Source organism: Amia ocellicauda, chromosome 5, assembly GCF_036373705.1.
Source record: "Amia ocellicauda isolate fAmiCal2 chromosome 5, fAmiCal2.hap1, whole genome shotgun sequence".
NCBI lineage: Eukaryota > Metazoa > Chordata > Actinopteri > Amiiformes > Amiidae > Amia > Amia ocellicauda.
The window spans coordinates 20,214,379-20,230,452 of record NC_089854.1 but is presented as its reverse complement, the minus strand read 5'-3'; the positions used below and the strand labels follow the sequence as shown (position 1 = coordinate 20,230,452).

The 16,074-nt window shown below is 49.1% G+C and overlaps 2 protein-coding genes across 5 annotated transcripts; both read right to left on the bottom strand.

Moving 5' to 3' along the window:
* Positions 1–420: 420 nt before the first annotated feature.
* Positions 421–4,987, bottom strand: rnf135 (ring finger protein 135). 4 transcript variants are annotated; one of them, XM_066704213.1, is made up of 6 exons: positions 4,583–4,987; positions 3,580–3,675; positions 2,989–3,219; positions 2,535–2,790; positions 1,261–1,392; positions 421–1,066 (listed from the first exon to the last, which is right to left on the bottom strand). In XM_066704213.1, the coding sequence occupies exons 1-6, from the start codon at positions 4,868–4,870 to the stop codon at positions 546–548; spliced, it is 1,524 nt and encodes a 507-aa protein (XP_066560310.1). In that variant the 5' UTR covers positions 4,871–4,987; the 3' UTR covers positions 421–545. The 4 variants fall into 4 exon arrangements, with proteins under 4 accessions (XP_066560310.1, XP_066560311.1, XP_066560313.1 ...); XM_066704214.1 differs by having other exon boundaries at positions 1,261–1,353; positions 4,583–4,985; XM_066704216.1 differs by lacking the exon at positions 4,583–4,987 and adding an exon at positions 4,449–4,557.
* Positions 4,988–7,487: 2,500 nt separating this feature from the next.
* adap2 (ArfGAP with dual PH domains 2) lies at positions 7,488–15,279 on the bottom strand. The gene is made up of 11 exons (XM_066704217.1): positions 14,702–15,279; positions 11,685–11,815; positions 11,495–11,586; positions 11,150–11,238; positions 10,914–11,026; positions 10,402–10,548; positions 9,995–10,078; positions 9,709–9,771; positions 9,487–9,564; positions 7,791–8,019; positions 7,488–7,696 (listed from the first exon to the last, which is right to left on the bottom strand). Exons 1-11 carry the CDS (start codon positions 14,787–14,789, stop codon positions 7,668–7,670), a joined length of 1,143 nt encoding a protein of 380 aa, XP_066560314.1. The 5' UTR covers positions 14,790–15,279; the 3' UTR covers positions 7,488–7,667.
* Between the last annotated feature and the right edge of the window lie 795 nt (positions 15,280–16,074).

Here is a 16,074-nt window from a genome sequence, read left to right as displayed (position 1 = left end):
GCATCCTCGAAGGGACAGAATTGCTGCTGCTACGTCCGAAGACGGGGAATATTAAAACGCTTGCAGAAAACAGACCTCGTGTGCACGGCGATAAAAAGAGTCGGAATTAAATAAGAGACACGCGTGTTGCACAGCTCCGCCACACTGTGCTGTTATGGAACTAATAATGCAAATAAAATACATGCATGTGGCACTGTTCTGCTTCACTGTTCATTCATGGCACTAATAATGTAAACAAAGACACACGTGTCGCAGTCCTGCACCCTTATCAAAAATATGTGCAGCCGAGTATATGTAACTGCATACTGTTTGAAAAGCATATCTTGTAAAATGCTACTGTTTTTGAACACAAACCATAATCAATAACACATGTGCAGTAAACACACATATCAATATACAGAGAGATAAGATAACCCAAAGTTAAAAAAAAATGTTTTTATTTGCACCTCAATGTAGTTCTGACAGACATAGTATCATCATCTCCCTCAGAGTTTGGGAGTTTGGCCCACAGCATGCACACGGGGCACTGCCACCCCTTCACAGGCCTATGCCTCGGGGAAGAACAGCATGTTGTTGTCCTTCAGCCCATACAGCCAGAACACGGGCTGCAGCGCCTCGGTGAAGCAGGCCTGGTACGTCCACAGTGGCTCCTCCGCCCCAGGCATGCAGTAGAAGGACAGCTCCCCCTCCCCCATGCGCAGGTGAACCCCGACCCGTCCGGGCTTGGACCGGCTCAGCAGGACCTCCTTGTTGGCGTGCCAGGCAGACAGTTGGGACGTGTTCCCCTCCAGGCACCAGGACCTGGAGTCCCGGCCCACCGTCACCCCCAGGCCCAGGTTGCAATAGGCCACCCCGACTGCCCAGGCCACGCAGCTGGCCGTGTCCACCTCCCAGTAGTGCTCGCCCTGGGAGAACACCTGCGCCGCCATGGCCTGGGTGGTCTTGAAGCAGTTGTTCTTGCAGGGTGACGTCCTGCTGCGTTTGCGCACCCTCACACGCCGGAAATCCTCTGAGAAGGTCAGGAACGGGTGTGCACGCTCCAGGCTAAAGGACAGACGCACCAAACCTGCAGGCGACAGGAACAGGGCTGACTAGCGCCTCCCCCAGTGACTGATCCCCAAAACACAGATATCTGTACGAGTTTCCACAAAGGCAGATATGTTAACCCAGACACAATAAAACAAGCAACGCAAGGGTAGTGAAATAGGAAATGAATGGACACATGAGAAGGAAGGTACATGTACGCCAGGCGCTACTCACACTGCATCAGATTGGCGGGTCTCTCAGGCTCCTGGATAGTGGAGCACTCCATCTCCTCGGGCGGGGTCTGGGCTGTGGGTCCTGGTGGTCTGTCTGTGGATACACACAGGGACACAGTGCATCTCTGAGCTCCTACAGCGAAGCAGGAAAAAGTCAGTGGCCATCGCACGGCCTGTGGCCTGTGGCCTGTCCTGTCCACTCCACCCTCCACGCCGGATGCACACCACACAGAACAGTAGGGCAGCAACAACTAATCGATTAAATCAACAATTAAAAATTGTTGGCAACAAATTTCATCGTCAATTAGTTGGGTCTACCTGGGGCAGAGCTACAAAAAAAAGCTATACCCGTGGAAAGCTGTGTAAGTCTTATAAAGTATGGGAGCAATTTACACTGAACACTTCAAAGAAGACAGTTTGCTGCAACATGTGCAAAGCTGGACTCATGGCACAGGAGCACAACAATGATGCATGAGCACCTGAAGAGAAAACAAATCGGAGACGTGATGACCAAGGATGAAGATGCTCAGCCCGTTACAGGCAGTGGCCACTGGATCCAACATGACATTTCTGTCATCCGAAAAATTGTCATGGCACATTGGATCCGTTAAAGACAGCTTTTTAAGACATTTCTTTAAACTATCATGCATAGCGGCACTTCTTGGAGCCTCTGGAAGTGCATTGAACAGCCGTGGCTCAGTGCTGCAGAAGGCAACGATGTGCCATAATCAAATTTGTGCCATAATTATTTAATTCAAAATATACAGTTAGGTCCATCAATATTTGGACAGTGATACAACTGTCATCATTTTGGCTCTGTACGCCACCACAGTGGATTTGAAAGGAAACAATCAAGATGTGCTTTAATTGTAGACTTTCATCTCTAATTTGAGGGTAGTTACATCCAAATTGGGTGAACCATGTAGGAATTACACACATTTTTATATGTGGTCCTCCCAATATTAGGGGCTCAAAAGTAACTGGACAAACTAACATAATCATTAATTAAATTGTGAGTTTCAATACTTGGTTGCAAATCCTTTGCAGTCAATGACTGCCTGAAGTCTGGAGCCCATAGACATCACCAGATGCTGGGTTTCTTCCCTGGTGATGCTCTGCCAGGCCTGCACTGCAGCTGTCTTTAGTTCTGCATGTTCTTGGGGCAAAGTAGTAATCAACAGATTAATTGATTATCAAAACAATTCTCATTTGTTGCAGCCCTATGGAACAGCATTGAAAACTGAGCTTTAGGAAGACTGTGGTCAGTGGTCCTACCCTCTGTGGCCGGGCTGGGGACTTGGAAAGCATTCAGGATAGCTCCCAGTTTATTTTCAATGTTGCTCTTTAACTCGGCGACTGCCTCGCTCACTGCCACCGCCATCTGGACCTGAGCTGGTGAACCAGCCTCTTCTTCTTCTTCTTCTTCTTCCTCCTCCTCCAGGGACACACAGCTGGTCAGGCGGGAGGCAGAAGGACAGACAGAGGGGCCAGAGCCTCCAGGAGTCCCGACTTCTGACCGGAAACCAACACTCTAGCAACAGGAGAAATTCAAGAAGGAGAGAAAAAGACAGCAAGGTCAAACTATCCTGTCCACAGCTGTGTTTCTGATAACAACAGGAGAGGAGAGGAGAGGATGGAGACGTACAAACAGCAGAAGAGAATCCAGACACCATCCCGACCACAACTCTCCTCTCTCTGTGTAGCAGGACAGTCTGTGGGACCAGCCTACCTGCAGCAGGGCGGAGCAGTTGCCGGGGTTCGCCTGCTCCAGCCGGGACTTGACGCACCTCAGCGAGTCCAGCCTCCGGCCGAGGCGCGTCAGGACGTGGTCGGACCTCTGCTGGGCAGCACTCTCTCTGTGGCTCAGGACGCACAGGGCCGCGCTCTCCTTCTCCTCGATCAGCCTCTTCAGTTCGCCAAACTGCCAGCGCATGGTGTCCTTCTCCCACGAGGCGGACTCCTACAACACACACCCAGCCAAAACTACCACCGCAGACTGAGCACCCCGGGTCCAAAACTCTATACACCAGGCATCACTCATATCCAATATCATATGTATAACATCTGTGAAATCCCTTAGTGTTTAGTCACTATATTTATTGTTCACTGTAGTGCTCTGTTCTTGACCACTGCACCTGTCTGTCCCTTCTTTGGCAACACTGTGTCTGAGTCTGAGTTCCAGTGGAGCTTTTCTCCCTCCCTAATATGAATTTGAAAGGGGAGAAGGAGAGGAAATCCCTCAATGTTAGATTAAAAAATGGACAAGACAGGGTGGAGAAAGCAAGAAGGGAAATGAGGAAGAGAGTGGTGGACTGCTCACTGTGAGCTCCTGCCTGGTCTTCTGCCTCTTGGCGAGATGCTCCTCCACTGTCCTGATCTTCGACGTCACCTCCGCCAAGCTGCGCTGCAGGGTCTCCTGAGGACACGAACCACACTACTTCAATACAACTGAGGTTGGATTTAATTGAAGATATTAATAAAACCCCGAGCACCGCAGACTACCCGTCTGCGATCCCCACTCACTTAGTGATGGGCAGTCCGATTCTGCTACACTGTTCATTCAATGTTCGATTCACAGTCTCGAACTAAGGCAGACCGAATCAGGATTGGTTAGATAGATTTGAACTGGAAAGAACGAGTCGTTCACTGCACACCACAAAAGCTAAGAAAAGTCTATATTAAATTAAATACAGTTGTGACAAATACATATTTAAAATCCCAGAGATAACAACAGTTTGAAGTCTTAACATTATTTAGCCAACATGATTAATCTAATTAAATTTAATATATTGTTTGGGCGTCTGCTAATAAATAAATAAATACAAATATCGTTAAATAAGTGTCTTATGCATAGGTGTATCTCAATTATTATTAAAATTAAAAAATATTATTATTTGTCATTTTGTTGATTTAACTCAACATGACTTGCATGTATTAATAATGTGTATAAAACATTACAAAAACAGATCTTTGATGTATTGTATTTTTATTTGTTTGGCAGACGTACCCAATGAATACGAACTGTAATACACACACACACACATTATGTACAGTATATAATATTGCATACACGTCTAATCTCGTGTTCTGACAGTAGTCTATACTCGGTCTGGATGATGTAACTGACGCCATTTTGGCTCATACAGATTTCTTTATTTTGCACTAAGCAAGAGGGAATTTGGAACCAACATGGCACATAAGTCTTCAATTTTTAGCACTCAACGAGTAGTCAGGACGAACGGATCAGCCCGAGTCCCATCGGTCCCCAAAATGATCGCTTCCAAAAGAACGACTCGTTCGCGAACTGACGTCACTGCACTCACGCTCGGGCGCGCGGGGGCGGCGCGGGGGGTCGCGTCCCTCTCCCCGGCGCGCAGCTTCTCGCAGATGTTGCGCATGGTCCGGTCCACCTCCAGCCGGTGCTGCGGGTTGTAGGGGCCCATACAGCAGCAGCAGTTGAACTTCTTCGCTTCTGTAAACTTGTGCATGCAATCCAGGCAGAAGTAATGAGTCCCGCAGGAGGCCCGCACCGGGTCTCGGAAGGTCTCCCAGCAGATCGGGCACTGCAGTTCTCCCGTAACAGAGTCCAGCCTGGCCGGGTCCAGCGCCATGGCCGTTTCAAGACAGTTGGGAAAACGAAAGTGTACAGAGTGACAACCGGACAGAAGATACACAGGAAAATAAAATGAACTACATGTCCCGGCAGCCCCTGCTTTCTTTCTTCTGCAGTCGCACGTTTACAGGAAACTGGAGAGCGGTGGCCCAACTAAAAGCCTTGACTATTTGGCTATTTTTTTATTTTTCTGTTTACAATGTATTCGTTTTTTACTATTGCCTCTTGCAGGAACTTTATTATTTTTAAAAGCAAGCAGACAGACAAGGGCATTGGTAAACAGTTATGTCTCTACCCCCTGTATCCACCTCTTACTGCCCCATCGGCCCCAGTCCTGCATCAATCACTCAATCAATAAATTAATCAATACATGAATTGACTTATTAGGACTGAAGTTCTATAGTGTGTGTCCTTGCGCTTCGTGTACAGTGCGTCTTGAAGACAGACGGACTGGGCAGTGTCTCTTGGTGTGGTGCTGGGCATACTTGCTTCAATTATAGAGACGTAAGACTGAATAGTTTATAAAGCTGGGCTGACATTCAGAAACTCCCATCAAAATAGATTAGCACAGCTGTCGATCAGACTCCCTTTAAAAGCAGCAACATTCTGCCTTTTGCCTCCTGGTGACAACTGGGCCAAACAGAACCGACAGCAGCCACAGACCCAGCACCACTGGGAGAAAACCACTGGTGCATCCTTCAGTACAGAACCCAGTAGAAGCACAGCTGCCAACATGATTGAAGAGGTTGGGCACATCCTTCTTCACACCTGGAGTTTACATTTGTGTCTTTAAGCATCAGTGCGGTCAGTGTGTCTAAACAGTTTCATATCCAGTCAGTACCACGTACTCATGCCTACCCATGTGAAAGGTTTGCTGTACTTCTCTGAAAGCTGTGGCAGGAGAAAGAAAAGAGAGAATAAATACTCCGTCCAAGCATTGCCAAACCAGTTGTCTTCATTGTTTCAGTCGGTGGTGAGCCTCGCCGCTGAGGTTTCAAAAAACCAGGCGAGTCATGAGAGAATTGGACCCCCTTGAACATCTCCTTTCACTGCAGGTGGCTAGAGAAAATGAGCCGATTCAGCCATCTGGACTTCCCACTTTTAACCTGCTGCACTACTTTTACAAAGATGTCGGAGGGACAAATGAAGTTCTGAGTTTGCAGAGGAAAACATTTTAAGTTTGTGCTAATGTGAAATTTGATTAGTGACTTATCTTGCTGTTCTTATTTACACATTCTAGTTGTCATCGCAGCCCTTTCCCCATTGGGACTGTCAGGGGTAAAACAGACCACACAATAATTCAACCCCGTCTCACAAGAGAAACGGCAACAGGCTGATGTTTAGGCACTGCGTTGTTTTCTGCTGGGGCTTGTCACGGATCCACACTTATATGGTACAGGATGACACTCACACATCTGTCTGAGAGTAACTGGATTATAGGTCAGTAGTTCAATACTTAATTGAACCCTTAATTGAAGTAATTTGATTACATTGGACTCTTTAAGTTGTGTAACTGATAAGAAGTTGGTTTCTTAATAAGATAATTATTTCCTTACACAATTTTACACTCAACTTAAAACCCCTATTGTTAAAAATAATGAAAAGGCTCTGATTTGGAAATTTCAATTAGGGGTTCAATTAAGTAATTGAGAGCTCAGTTGGAACAAAAAACAGCAGGATAGGGGCTCCTCCAAGGTTGGGAACCACTGGCCCAGGGAATACAGGACAACTTTAAATGTGAGAAATATGAATATGCAATAGGTGAATGAGGTCTGTTTGACAGTTCTCAGGGAGTCGAATAAAGTCCCCACTCAGAGAGTGAAATGAGTCCCCACTTGTGTAGCCCAGTAAGACACAATTTACATTTTAAATATATAATTTAAAAACAATTTTGTACTTGAGGGAATACTATACTATTTTATCAATTCAGATTTATTTATTAAGAATTAAAAAATTAAGATTGTAAACATTTTATTATAAATACAATGCAGTGTGACATATGACTGTAACGATAGTGTTTTTAAATGGGCTCTGGATGAAAGTGGTTAGGATTCAAATGTTTTATTACTCTTTTTTTTCCTAATGTTTTTATTATTATTTGTAATATTACAATTACAATAAAATGTTCCGAATTAAAATTATTTTCAACTTTACATGGTTTCCATCAAAACACTTCCCAGCTGCCTTGAAATGAAAGTGTGTGACGCAGTGCTGCCCAAATCCCGTCCTCGAGGCCCCGCTCCCACAGATAACCTTTAATAATCAATTTCTGAACACCTGGAGCCATTTCAATGTGATCAATTAAGCAGGTGACTTGTTAAATGAAGTTCTGTAGAGACTTGGTATAAAGAAAATGAACCACCCTTTTCAGCCCTCAGTGACCAGAATTCCCTTAACTGAACAAGTTAATTGCTTAATTGATCAATAACTTCCACATGTTCCTAATCTGTCGAAATTAGCGATTTACAGTGACTGACAAAACGTACTGGATCGGGGCTCCAGGACGGTGTTTGGGTACCACTGGTGGGAAGTCACCAAAATACCACCACCAGCCTACAAGGGCAGCACTGAGAGAAAACGTTACACACTTGGGGACCCCCCAGGGAACAACTTGGTCATGTAAAAAAAATCTTTACTCGGGGCTCTAGGCACCATTTTAACATGATTTAAAGGCTTTGTGAAGTGGTGCCAGCCAGCAGTGCCCACGGCCGCTGCGGAGCTAACCCCTCTGGTCCAGTTGGAAGTGTGTCCACCACGGTGCCGCTGTCCGACTCTTCTCTCCCTCCCTTGCAGGGTCACCGTCTCCGTCTCACATTGGCCTCGGCTGCAAGGGAACCGAACAGCGATCAGTGAATCAGTGGTACTGCAACGATCTATCGATTTACTTGCAGATGCCAATGTGCGTGTGCGAGACTCACTGGCGTAGTCCTGAGGGATCATGGGTCTGGCGATGACTTGCCGCAGTGCCGCCATCCACTCGCGCTGCTCCCGCTCGTTCTCACACATGAACTGAAACGCCCTGTCCGGCGTCTCCATGGCGACACCACACTTCCACTTGTTCCTGCGCGCCGTCCGTGGTTGGCTGTCCCGCACCGCGTAGCCGTGCTCCTCCGGGCCCAGGAACACCACGCCCAGCTCTACTGCGTCCTGCAGGGGGCAGTCACATGCTCTCACTGCTACTGGAGCACAACAGCACCACACTGCACCACACACACACACAAACACACACACAGCACAGCACAGCACAGCACTGCACCACACATGCACAGCACACACACACACAGCACTGCACCACACATGCACAGCACACACACACACACACAGCACAGCACAGCACAGCACTGCACTGCACCAGACACGCACAGCACTGCACTGTACTACACACACGCACAGCACAGCACATCACTGCACCAGACACGCACAGCACTGCACTGTACTACACACACGCACAGCACTGCACTGTACTACACACACGCACGCACAGCACTGCACCAAACACACGCACAGCACTGCACTGCACCACACACGCACAGCACTGCACCGCACCACACTGTACCACACACGCACAGCACTGCACCACACACGCACAGCACTGCACTACACGCACAGCACTGCACTGTACCACACTGCACCACACACGCACAGCACTGTACCACACACGCACAGCACTGCACCACACATGCACAGCACTGCACCACACATGCACAGCACTGCACCACACATGCACAGCACTGTACCACACACGCACAGCACTGCACCACACACGCACAGCACTGCACCACACTGTACCACACACGCACAGCACTGCACCACACTGTACCACACACGCACAGCACTGCACCACACTGTACCACACACGCACAGCACTGCACCACACTGTACCACACACGCACAGCACTGCACCACACACGCACAGCACTGCACTGCACCACACTGTACCACACACGCACAGCACTGCACCACACACGCACAGCACTGCACCACACTGTACCACACACGCACAGCACTGCACCACACTGTACCACACACGCACAGCACTGCACCATACACGCACAGCACTGCACTGCACCACACTGTACCACACACACACACACACACACACACACACACACACACAGCACTGCACCACACACACACACACACAGCACTGCACCACACACACACACACACACACACAGCACTGCACTGCACTGCACCACACACACACACAGCACTGCACCACACATGCACCACACACACACACACAGCACTGCACCACACACACACACACACACACACACACAGCACTGCACCACACACACACACACACACACAGCACTGCACCACACACACACACACACACACAGCACTGCACCACACACACACACACACACACACACAGCACTGTACCACACTGTAGCACCACACACACAGCACAACGCAAAACTACCTTTACACAGAACCACATGCACACACATGCACAGGGGGGGCAGTACAGCTCAGGCAGGCAGTCACCCACAGCGACTTCACAGAAGCACAAAACAGTGTGTGGCATTCTTCCCCCTGCGCACTCCCTCACTGGGCCAGCAGGTGGCAGTGTGGGGCCATCAGCGAGGCCCAGGCAGACCGGCTCACCAGTGGGTCTTTGAAGTAGAGCAGCTTCCTATCCTGCGAGTCCAGGATGAACCACCTCTTCTTGAAGGACTCCCGTTGCTGGGGAAGACAAAACCATCACAGTCTGAGACAGTCCCCCCCCACCCTGACTGACTGACTTCTATAATTGAATCTGGGCTTTAAAACCCTCACTGAACAACAACACCCTGTTCTATACAGACTGGGTCACACTGCAGCTCGTACCATCGGACCGGTCTTTTCCATGTAGCCTTCCTTTAAGTAATTCCGAGATATCCAGGGCTTCAGCTGCGAGACAAAACAGACAGAGGAAGAAGAGTTTGAACATAGATCCTCTGTGACCTCGAAAGCATGGCAGTTATTGATCGATTGGCTGATTCATGTCAATGCACGATCTGCAGCACAGGCCAGACTCTGCGCTCCGAACACAGAGACACCCGGCAGTGAAGCACAGAGGAGCAGCATTCAAACACTCTCCCTCCTCCTCCTCCTCCCTACGCCCTCCGCTCACCTCGCTATCGCTGGCGGTGGGAAAGGCAGTCCTCAGGTAGGAGAAGCGCGTGGCTCTGATGGCGTTGAACCAGTTCACAATCTCCTACGCAGAGAGAGAGCGAGAGACGAACAGGGATCATGTGACCGAGCTGGGTTTTAATGAGGGGTGCAGGTGGGGATCGGTATGGTGTGGAGGCTGAGGTTGTTTAAAAAGCGCCACTTTGCGTAAATGTACTCTGTAAACTGTAAACTGTTTTAAGATGCAGTTACGATTTAAAATCAGGGTTACGTTTCGGTCCCCAGCGGATTTTGGCTTTCGCTGAAGGTTGGGTGGGGTTTCCCCTGACCGCACTGACTCATTCACCAGGACGTCTGATCTACTGTACCGCTCGGACGGAGCTGCAGGGGGGGGGGGTGGCCGCTCACCTTCCCGCTGTCGTGGTACACAAATATGTTCCGGGTGTGCTCGTCCTGCAGGTAGGTGAGCTGCAGCCCGTGGGCGTGGCCGATCTTCTCCGGCTGGAAGGTGACATTGAGGTCTTTGACGTAGATGACGGCTTTGGGACCTTTGGACTGCAGAGGCACAGAGGGGCGGAGAGAGCCGTCAGTCAGGGCGGTGGGGAGAGGGAGCTCGCACACACAAACACCAACACACACTAACAGAAATACCTGCAGTCTCTGGGTTCTTATCAGGGAGATAACACGAAACAAACAGCCATGTGGGCAGCAGAGAGGTTTCCAGGGCAACAGGGCCGCAGGAGGACATGGTTCAGCTCATAAATCACAGCAGTGCGTCCCAGTCCCTCCCGTTTGCCATGTAAAGCAGTGCATGGCACAGGACTGGGCCTTGTCTGTGTGCTGAAGGCGAGTCTGTCAGAGCCACCCGTCTGGGCTGGCACATTTTAACTGCTCTGAGAACTCAACCCTGAAGCGCTCACCTCCTCCTTGGTGTAGTACTTCAGAGTGAAGTCCTTCTCGCTCAGGATGAATTTTCTCTGTAGAAACTGCCCGTTGTCGCGCCCCTTCTTCCACAGGAACCCCTCGTAGGACCCTGGCCAGAAAAACACAATACACACACACAGTTCTTAACACCGCGGTAAAGACACACACACTCGGACTCATACAGACACACACAGATACACAGGGACAGACAGGGACACCAGTCCAGGCTCACCTGAGCTGTAGGCCTCCTGGGCCATGGCGTTGTCCCCAGTGAATTCATTCCTCTCGTACTTTGCTCTGATCCACTGCTCCTTCAGCACTCTGCTCGGGGACACGGAGACGTGATGACACAGGGACCAAGGGACACTGGGACACAGGCGGTTACACAGCTGGTATCACTCTGTGAATACAGATTTCATCTGGCTGTGCTGCACTCTGTGCTGCACTAGGTCACTCTGCATTCTACAAAGACCCAAATGATCAGAGAATCGCTTCCAGTCCGTGCAGGCACGTGAAATGGGTGGACCGGTGTGACCCCAGAGGCAGGGGTGGGGCGGGGGGCTAGGGCTGTACTCACGGACAGTCACTCTCCTGGGGCCGGTAGTAGAACGCCGGGACGGACTTCTCGTATGTATCCTTCACAATGGAGTTCCCATTGGCTTTCATAAACTGCAGGGTCAGACGACAGAGGCATGAATAAGACAGACACGCAGATACGCAGACACGCAGTGAGGGAAGGTCTGACCACCCCACCCTGGCCTGCCTACCTTCACCAGGCTGTCATCCCAGAAGTCCAGCCGAATGGACTTGACCCTGCTGACCTCTGGCAGGTTGCGGTGTGTCCCCGAGCAGTTCAGGCAGATGAACACACCCAGCTTGTAGGATGCCCAGTCCGGGTCTGCAAGAGACGCCCGTGGGAGTCAGACAGGCCAGGGTAGCGGAGGAGGGGTGGGTGGGAGTGGGAGATCATCAGATGTGGGACATGGGAGAGGAACAGAGTGAGATTCATTGGAAAGATTTAGTTTTCCTAAACTGGATCACGTTTGTCTCCAACCTGCGAGTGGTGGTCCGAATGGGCTGGAGTGGACTGGTTTGAGATGGGCTATGCTGGACTGAACTGGACTGCACTGAAAGACTGAAGCCCACCATGTGACTATTTTATTTGTTAAAAGGGAACATTTTTAAAGATAAAAATAAATACATCAAGTGACATTAAAACGCCACACAGGGCTTTTAATTCAAAAACTTACATCCCCTTTTACTACATGAATGCAGAGCAAAGAGGATATAAATATATACATATTTATAATTAGTGTTTGCAGTGCACGCATCCCATCATGCACTTCTCAGGCAGAAAACAGAGCCACTTCCTCCTCTGGCTCCCTGCATCACAAAACTGCAACATGTGCCACGAGATCTGCGCTTCTGACATGAAAAACGGAAGCTGACTCTGAGGTGCCGTAATTGAATGGTTCACTTTTAAGAGTGAAAGTTTCCCACTCAGGTGCTGACGCGGAGATACACCCCGTCTCCCAGCTGTGGCCCCGCAGTGGCGCGTGCTGCTCTGTGGGACGGGGATTTTCCAGACTGTCATTATTCTCAGCTACTCCTCTTCCTACTCGCCCGTGTTCCTCAACGGATCAGAAAAGGAGAACAAACTCACTTACTTACTGGCAAACTATACAGATTGATTTCAACACACACACACACACACACACACACACACACACACACACACACACGGTTTGCTCCTAATCACTTCACTCAACTCATAATTGACCCAATCAGAGCTTTTAATCATTTTGGACAGCTGAATCATTTTAAACCGTTATCAGCCACTTGAATCCTCAGTCGTTTTGTAAACTACACCAGTTAAAAAGTCAAATTACGCAAATTATGAATTAAATTAAGATTTCAGTTAAGTAGCTGCGAGTTCAGTTGGAACAAAACCCAGCGGCACAGAGCAGCCCTGGGATCAGCCCGAGAGCCACAGTCTCCTCTCACTATGGACAGCCTTCACAGCACGAGTCTCCGCTTCACGCTGCTTGGGTATTGAGGAGGTCACCACAGCCATGTACCGGCCATAACCTCTGGACTTTTATTATTTCGGTTTGATTTTTACAGCATCAGCAAGCTGTTGAAAGAGGTTCCCCTTTAGTTAGGGCGAGGGCCACAGGGGAAGTTCAGAGGCCTGAAGTGGTTTGCCCTTGAGCACAGTTAACCCTGTGTCCGCCGGTTTCCACACCAGGGGTTGTCATCAGTGCCGCTGCTGACCTTCAACCGCTTTAGAAATAGCAACAACAAGCAAGGCTGAAAAAGACCATCGTCCCCAGTCTAGAACAGCAAGGTGGCATCAATGATGAGAGCTTTGTAGACATTTAGAAAAGCAACAGGACTCAGTCTGGCAACAACAACCACTACAATGAAGACAACAATGATCATGATCAATTCTGCTTTTGAAAGGTGGAATATGTTAGGGTGCGTGTCTGTCTCATTGTGTCTGCCTTGCTGTGTGGGTGTGTGTGTGTGTGTCTGTCTGTCTGCCTCCTTGCGCGTCTGCCTCACTGTGCATCTGCCTCGCTGCTTGGGTGTGTGTCCGTGCATCTGCCTCACTGTGCGTCTGCCTCGTTGTGCGTCTGCCTCACCGTGTGGGTGTGTGCCTGTGCGTCTGCCTCGCTGTGTCTGTTTTGCTGCGTGGGTGTGCGTCACTGTGTCTGTCTCTTTGTGTGTCTGCCTCACTGTATCTGCCTCACTGTGTCTGTGTCTGCCTCGTTGTGTGACTGCCTCACTGTGTGTGTGCGGCTCTTCCTCACTTTTCTGTGCACCACTCACAAAGTGCTTTCAAGAACCCTTTCTCCCCCAGGGATTGCACTGCAGTATTGCTCTGAGTGTTTTATGATTGCCAGTGCTTACACAATTATAAATCGGACAGTCAACAATTCAAGCAACAACCGCAACCTTAACAACTGAAACAAACTCAACAGGAGACGCATATCAGGAGCGGCGCTTAAACGCTTAGTCGTTAATCTAAGCACATTTCATACACGTCCTTCAAATTGCGAGCAAACGGGTTGAAATTCACCACCGACCGCAAAGACCGGCAAACCGAACTGCGGCCAAGTGTGTATTCATCCCTCAATCGCTTGGTCGCCATTCAATGGTTTTATTTGTCCATCCTTTATTTGATCTTTAATGTGTCCAGCCAGACATTTAAACATTACCACTTTCAATTATGTCACATATGTACGTTTATTCTCCGATCCATTCCGTTTTTTTTCCAATTCTAAGTAACATCTTTCAGTTTGTGTGTGTAATGTGCGTGTGTGTATTATATATATAGATATATATATATATATATATAGATATATATATATATATATATAGATATATATATATATATATATATATATATATATATATATAGAATACACACACGCACATTACACAAATATATATATATATACACACACACACACTTTTCTCTCTCTCTCTCTCTCTCTCTCTCTCTCTCTCTCTCTCTCTCTCTCTTATATATATCAATATGAGAGAGAGAGAAGTGTGTGTGCGAGTGTGTGAGTGTATATATATATATATATGCACATAACTAATATATATAAAACATAACTAATGTGGCTGAAGTCGCAGTCGCACTCCGAAACCTGACTCCACTCAGCTGCCCTTTCACCTACAAACACCTCCAGACGATCCCTGCCTCTCGGTGCCAGTTATCCGTTACCCCCAGCGCCGCTCCCCGCAGACCCGCCCGGTGCGGGACGGTACTCACCCCGCGTCCCGCAGTCTGCGCAGGCGCCGTTGCCGGGCTGCTTCAATAACTCCAGCAGCTGCTTCTTATTGTGGTCGTGGTCAGCCATGGCTGCTGCTCCGGGTCCCACACACTCCCACTCCCGCCCGGGTCTCTCAGTGTCTGCTGCCGACCGAGGTCCGTGCCGAGGCAGGGCGCCTCATAGTCACCGCTGCATCCTCTTCACACACAGTAATACAATACAAACAATTTTAAATTGGAATGTATTTATACAGAAAGTCCAGAGCACTGTCCAAGCGGCGCAGAGCAGTGTGGGAGAGTCTATTGCATCCTTGGTCGCCGAGCAGGTCCATACATCTCCAGCGACTTCCAGGCACAAGAGAAGTCCATCTCTCACCTGTGTGCCAGGCAGGTGTCGTCGCTCGCTCCCTCGGTCTCACCTGTGTGCCAGGCAGGTGTCGTCATTCTCTGTGTGGCTCTCCCACCCCTCAACCCCTTTACCGATCTCTCCTTTGACTCCCTGCTCTCCGGGCACCGAGGACAGTAGGGGCGGTGCGGGGCGGTGCGGGGCGATGCGGGGCGATGCGGGGCGGTGCGGGGCGGGGCTGCTCTCCGCTCCGACTCCGTGTGAAGACGCAGCTGTGATTCCCGCATGCGCATGCGCAGAGCCGGTGTGCGCTCCTGTCTGGCCAGAGGAAGTGAGTGCGCGTTGCGGGGCGACAGCGACAATGAACGAGTTTGCGAAAGTAGCGAAGCGGCGGATACTTCACTCTGCGCACAGCCGCCCGGAGCCGGTTCCTCTTACACCGCCTCTACACACAAACCGGGACAATGCACAGAAGCACAAAAGAACGATTATTGTAGGTTAATCGGCCGTTCAATGTAAAGATTAGAGCTCAGATTGACGGGTTATATTACATTATTTGTCATTTAGCAGACAGTCTTATCCAGGGCGACTTACATTTGTACCCATTTATACAGCTGGGTATTTTTCTGGAGCAATCTAAGTGAGGTACCTTGCTCAAGGGTACAACAGCGCTGCCCCACCCAGGATTTGAACCCACAACCTTCAGCCCAATCACTCAGACCCCGACCAGTGGTTCCCAGCCCTGGCCCCGGAGGACCCCCTACCCTGCTGTTTTTGTTCCAACCGAGCTCCCAATTACTTAATTGAACCTTTAATTGAACTAATCATTTCCAAAATCAGAGCCGTTTCATTATTTTTAAACAATAGGGGGTTTCAATTAAGTATAGAATAGTATAAATAACTTATTACAGAACCAATATTTTATTATACAATTTATATTATACAAAAGTCAAATCTAAGCAGATGTAATTCAATTAAGGTTCAATTAAGCAACTGGGAGCTCGGTTGGAACACAAAGCAGCAGGGA